Genomic DNA, 6789 nt, shown 5'->3' on the forward strand with positions numbered 1-6789 from the left:
CTCTGGAACAGCTATGCTTACTATTGAACAGTTAATATGATTTTGGACAAATTTACTTACCTCTTCAAAACTGTTTCCTCGTCTGAAAATAGAGAGATGAGTATTGATCCCACAGCATTAGGATGAAATAGATGAAGTGTTTAACATGGTATGCATTCTCTAAATGTCAGTTGTTATCACTATTATTCTGCCAATTGAGTCTTATTTGACATTACATTGTATTTTTCTCCTGCTCTAAAATGGGTGAAGACACTGGGCATTCAACTATGTAAAATTTAGGGGTTTTTGTTTGTTTTGTAAGCAGGCACAAACCTGACCTTAAGCATGAGTATTTAACAGCTCCCCGCTCTCCACCCCTGCAACATCACTTTGTAAAACTGGTATGTCTGCCACACGGTGTTTTTATATGCTGGCAAATATAAGGAAAAAGAATTCTATTTTGTGCTAACATGAATCTGAATCACTCTGCCAGGGGCCATCAGAAGTTAGTCACTTAGCTGGTAAGCTTGGTCAATGGCCCAACCTCTGCATCTCAACTGTAATATTTATAAATTTGGGAATTCCTTGAAGTCTCTTTAGATTTCTCCCATTTATATTATTTTGTGGCTAGCACTTCATTAGTCTAAACCACACACCACTATCCCTCACCATCATTACTCAGTCCATTCCAGATATTTAAATCATTCGTAACTGTCATTTTTTTCTTCTCTGTATCCTACAAATCATATCCAAGGTGTATAGATTCAAATTTTGAAAATATCCATATTTTCTAATAAGCAAATATATATTGCTACATATTTGTTCTAGACAGCAATGTGAACTAGTGGGGGAAAATGTACTTACATCAATGTGACATTAAAAAAAAGATGGGTCAAAACCACTACTTACTTGATGCTTCAACTGCAGTTCACATTTCTTCTCTGATTAGTAGCTTGGGCAGCACTGATCTTGGGCCACACCTTTGGGATTGGATCAGCCCATTCCAAGGGAGTGCTACCTAGAGGACTCTAGTCTGGTGTAGGCCCAGAGATTTGAGAATCATTTCTCTACTGAAAGCTGCTCTTTATCTGATCCTGAGCCTGCATCTCTTAGCAAGTTTGCACATCCTTTAGAGGCAGAGTGGCATGGTAAGACTACAGGCTCTGGAGCCTGTCTGAATTTGAATCTTGGCTCTCCCAGTTTTAGTTATATGGCCTGCATGCCTCAGTTTCCTCCTGTGTAATAGAGATAATTAGTACCAAACTCATAGGATTTGAATGAGTTAATACTTTGAAGAGTTTAGGATTAAATAATTTAGACCAAGGCCTGACATACAAAGCAACCAATAAATGAAAGCAATTTTTGATTAACTTTAAATGTTTTAATTTTAAATTTAATTTCTTAAAAAAATGAAATGTTACATTCACTTCTTAATGAGATTCAGCTCTCTCAACTTAATTCCAAAAATGTTTCGGGGATTAGCTTTAGCTCCACCTGGTGGTTTTACATCAATTCCCTGGAAAACATCAATCTAACAAGGATGACGGAATTTTTTAAAATAAGTTATTCATTTAAAGGACTCTGCTATACTTTTTAATTTATAATCTCTAGGAATAGAGCAACAAAAAGTAATCATACCCCTGCGTTCATTTTGGAATGCCAGTCTAAATTTCCCACCAAAATTTGGAGATGGGAAGAACCTTGCTTGCAGTGCAGTACACAAACTGAGAGACTTAGAGGACCCAATCACAACCTAGTGCAAGACAATCTCTCTTCAAGCCACTTTTCCAGAAGCCATAGGACACTTGAGAACATGTTTCCCAAGTAAGTTTTTTGACAGCAGTGTTTTGATTTTTATTTTTTTAAGTTAAATCCTGACCGAACCAACTTAAGTGAATATACCAATAATCATTGGGAGGCCCTAAATGAAAGCTCAAAGCTACTACCACTGGAGTCAAATTAGAGGTTACCAGCAACAGAAAATATGAACATACTCCTGGCATTGGTCTCTGACCTCAACTTAAAGAAAATCCAGCTAAAAAATACCTGACGATGCTGCCAAAATTTAAATAAACATCAAGTGTATAACATCACTGGTGTAGACAATACCTATTTAAAGAAAAAAAAAGGTAACAAATTTGGCTAGTATATTTAGGCTGATATTGTCAGTGCCTTAATTGGACAAGGTGAGCAACTTATTTCGTGAATAAACATTTATATATTTACTTTTCCTGATAAAGTATTTGTTCATAACACCACCAAAAGGCAAAAAGGGCCATGGATAACATTTATTTTCCAACTCATATCTTTTATTAGCTTCTTTGAGAAAACTTATTTTAAGTATTTAAAAATTAGCCACTAAAAGAAACAAGAATGCAACATGAACATGGGAAAGCAAAAGAAAACAAGAATGTATGAGAACATGAAGCAAATGCTTAGTCTCAGAGATCAGAACTTTAAAGGATAGATTAAAACCTAAAAACAAAGAAAAGATCCCAGTACACTCAAGGAAAAAGAAGTCCCCCAACACTCTTCTTGCTTATTTTCCCAATATGACACACAGCTCGGCCTACCTTACCACATCCTGGTTGATACCAATTTTAACAACTTTCTATTAAAGCCAAACTGGACTTAGTGCAGTCAGCAATGGACTGTCTGTATGCCAAGTGTATTCCTTGTATAACTGTGTTGTGTAATGGGGCAGAAGTATCGAGTGGTTCTAATGATCGCCAAGGATCCAAGATTTGAATGATTACCATGCACAAAGGATCCTATGCAGATGACTGCTTAGTACTGACAGTAACTCAGCATTAAGTGTTATACTGTGGCCACCATTGACCAGGACCTCAAAGGAAGAATCAGGAAGATCCTGGAGTTCCCATAATACACATTTCTAACCATAGGTACAACACTGAGTGGATGCCAGATGATAATGTAGCCCCTTGGTTCTAATTCCTAAAAGACAAAGTTAAAGTTCCTCTGCTTTCCTTCAACCGACTTTCTGTGGCCAGTTTATTAAACGTGGTACAGCATGAATCATTATTCTATTCACCCATTTTCTCTATCATGAGGTGAGTATGGTTACTTTTTGATATTTTAAAAATATTTTTGTAACATTTTAAAATTTGTTGTATCTTTTTATAAATCAGATGACTGCTCACACACACACACACAAGTTAACCACTAACTTTTCAGTTAACTAACCACCAAGTAAATTGAAAAAAGGCTTACGTAAAATAATTTAAAGATTTTACTGGCATTAAGTTTTATAGATTCAAAACTCCTAAAAGATTTAGGTCATGTCCTATTTATCTCTATGTTCCAGACTAGCAGTGTGCCTGGCACAAAACTTGTGTCCTGATAACTAAGTGACCTTATTCTAATAGATCTCAGTTTTAACTTGGTTTTCCCCTGAAGTTAACAGCCTCGTTTTAATAGACGCCCATAAGGGCTGACAGCTTGACTTGTTCTGTGTTCCTAGTACCTGGAAAAGTCCCTGGCATACAGTAGACGCTCAATAAATGTTTGTTGTTCAGTGAACATATGATAGCTAATATAATTACAGTGAAATTTCAGAGTGAACACTAAATTTAAATTACTTAAAAGTAAACATAAGAGTGAAATTAGTAAACCGTAGCAAGACAGATTTAACAAAAATCCTTTCACTATATCAGCATTTCCAACAGTATAGTCTATTCCTCAGAACACTAGTTTCAGAGTCAAAGTTGAAGAGGTTTCTTTATTGCTTGATCTCTATAAAACTACACTAAGCTAATACTTTTTGTGAATCTTCAAGTCTGTAGCATCCTCCAAATTGAGGCGACCACAAAATGTGTTTTCACCATGCGCCTAAAAAAAATTGATTGAGGATCTTACTCTGTGAAATGTTGCATTAGCTACATAATATAAAAACTGACATTTACCCAGTTCCCATGATGTTCTAACCTCCTTAAAATGGAGCGTATAAATTTGTACATATTAATATTCTACCTAAAAATTTAAAAGAATATGGTCTTCTCTACTACTAGAAAATCTTAAGGATATATGAAAGAAAAGATGTTCAAGATCTAGACAAAGTACCTTTTATTCTATTTATACAAATTTGAAATTCCAAACATGCAGCTTATAAGATCCACTGATCTTATATTTTAAAATAACATAAGTTTTCTTTAAATCTGAGTTAGTTTGAATTTGACAATATAATTTCTCTTTATGAAGACCAATCACATTAACATCTGATAGAATTTTGATGTCTGATAATCCTTGCATATTGGATAGCATCCAATTAAAATATCAGTATAGCTTTCATTCATGGAAGAAAATATTTTATTCAAGTTCCCAAAATAAATTTGAGGAGTTATGTTGGGTTTGAATTGAAGAAAAAGGCCAAACTGAAATATGAAAACAAAGTTTTCATTTAGTGGAAGCTGAAATCAGTGTATACATTCTAATCAAAGATCTGTCCCATGTGGCATTTTTCAAGTTTTTAAGAGTCTACCAGGCCAAACCCTTTGCTGCCTTCACTGCTTTTGCTTTGTTCTTCCCCTTCCCTTTCTCTCGCTTTGCCTTCAGCCTTTTCCTTTGCCTCTGATTCATCCATATGGGGTACTGTCCATGCTGGTCTAGAAGACTCTTTTTGTTTCTCTTAATATCAGTCTCCATTTTCATGTCATCTGAATAAAAAATGGAAAAAACTATTAATACTCACAAATGATAACCCTGTGAAAAAGCATATTAATGTAATAAGAACATCAGAACTGAAAATGGTCTGAAACTACAAAAGAAAAAAAAAATTCCTTATTTGCAGATTGCTCTAATACTCTGAAAATCCCTTATAACACATTCAATGGAATCCCACATGTGCTGCCATTTGTTCCTATAACCATGAAAGACATTTGTGAGAACTAGAGACATTATCTATTTAATCACTAAGAAACTTTCTAAAGAATGTTGTCATGATTGTCCTTCTTTGGAATAGCAAAAGTTAAACAAGAAACATTTAGGATGTATGGCTTTGAGTTACTGCATTAGGGGTTAAGTGTATGGTTCTGAGCAAATGTGAGTTACAAGAACATTTCTCAGACTGTGTTTTCTTGAGCTAAATAAGATAGCTGAGCCAATAAGAGGTATATTCACACATCTAATGGACAAGCCTTAGAAGCTGATTAGGGATGACCAGCCACTTCTAACAAAGTGAACTTGCAAGAGGTGTAGAAGTTAAGCAGCAGGCTTGTGATGACAGAGATGGGCAGACAACAGAGAAGAAAGAACTGGATGTACCCTATGGCTACCCCACTTTTCTATCCAGATAATACAGAGATCCAAGTCTACTAACAGGAGACTTGGCAGGAAGTTCAGCGCAACCATGCTGTGGTACATCTATCACCAACCTTATCGATTGTGAAGGACATGCCCAGAATGTCCCTCCCTGGGAACTTATCAGGGTATACAAGGTCTTCTTCCATGATCTCTACTACCTGACATTTTATTAATACATTTATCTGGTGTACTTTCTGTCTCCTCCAATACAATGTAAATCGCATTCAGATGGAGGCCATGTCTCTGATACTCATCATTGTTTCCACAGTAGCTAAAATAGTGCCTGGCATATACTAGCCATTCAATAACTAGTTGCTGAATTACCATTTTAGGGCTATTTTAAGTTCTGGGAATATAGTGGTCCAAATGAGCTCTTTGCTCTCATGGAGTATTTATAATGCTGTGTTGAGGGGTGAATAATAAAGCAAACTTTAGTGTATGGTAAATAACTTTTTAAAGAGAGGTGCCAGAACCAGATTAATAGGACCTGGTAGACTCTGGTAAGCACATGGAAAGACAATGAGGTGCTTTAAGCAGGAAAATGATGTAATTTAATTTATATTCTAAAGATATAATACAGGTTGATAGATTAGAAATGAATCGGAAGGTAACAAGAGCTGAAGAAATAAAAAGGCTACTACCTTGGTTCAAAAAGAGCCAATGGTCATTTAAAGTGAAAGCATAAAAAGCAGGAGAAAAATGGATAAATTATTGATGTATTTTGTAGATACTCAAGATATCTTAATGGTTTAGATGTGAGAGATAAAGAAAAGAGGGATCAAGGATAACTACTAGGGGGGAAAAAAGATAACTACTAGATTTGTGGCTTGAGAAATTGGGCTGAAGAAGTAGAAATATGGGGAAACATGAACTTGAGGGCAGAAATGAGGACGCATAATAAAAACCAGTAGATTACTAAATGGGGAGACTCCAGCACCATCAGTTCCATCCTCATTTAGCTCCTGAAATACATCAAAAATGAGGACAGTCAGACATTCCCCCAGGTTGGAGATGAGAGAATTCCTCTCTGAGAATGACAGAAGAGAAAACAAACACCAGCAGGTTCTGAGATAAGAGATGTCCCACAATAAAATCTCCAAGGACCAATCCAATCATTCTGCAAGTCCAACAGCTGATAAGCCTTCCTCCACACCTTGCTCCCTGCCCATCCAAGCTTCCGACCATCATTTTCATGCCTCACTTTTAAATAACTACTGATCTTCAGACATTGGAGAAGTCTCTAACATGAAAGAGAGGGACCAAAACAAACAAAAATAAAAGGAATGGGAGGGAGGACGATAACCCAAGCGCAAAGCAGGCAATGCAGAGCAGATCAAAATTTCTAAAAGAAACTGTAATGAATACTAGCAGTGATATCACAGAAAGTATGTATCCATTAAGAACCACGGCCTACAATAAAGGAATACTATAAGAAAAAATTTTGGAAATTAAAAATATAAAGCAAAACTAAACTCAACACAAGAACTAGGA

General features: G+C 35.8%; 1 protein-coding gene and 1 pseudogene across 1 annotated transcript in view; one reads left to right on the top strand and one right to left on the bottom strand.

The window, feature by feature from the left end:
- Positions 1-2165: 2165 nt before the first annotated feature.
- Positions 2166-2931, top strand: LOC111729643 (annotated as a pseudogene).
- A 1114-nt stretch (positions 2932-4045) lies between these two features.
- Positions 4046-6789, bottom strand: part of LLPH (LLP homolog, long-term synaptic facilitation) — a 6970-nt gene continuing 4226 nt past the window's right edge. Inside the window, exon 3 of the mRNA XM_011373793.2 lies at positions 4046-4652. Coding sequence (XP_011372095.1) covers positions 4474-4652 — 179 coding nt within the window. The 3' untranslated portion in view covers positions 4046-4473. The remainder of the gene's footprint in view (positions 4653-6789) is intronic.

Source organism: Pteropus vampyrus, unplaced genomic scaffold (assembly GCF_000151845.1).
Source record: "Pteropus vampyrus isolate Shadow unplaced genomic scaffold, Pvam_2.0 Scaffold9, whole genome shotgun sequence".
Classification (NCBI taxonomy): Eukaryota; Metazoa; Chordata; class Mammalia; order Chiroptera; family Pteropodidae; genus Pteropus; species Pteropus vampyrus.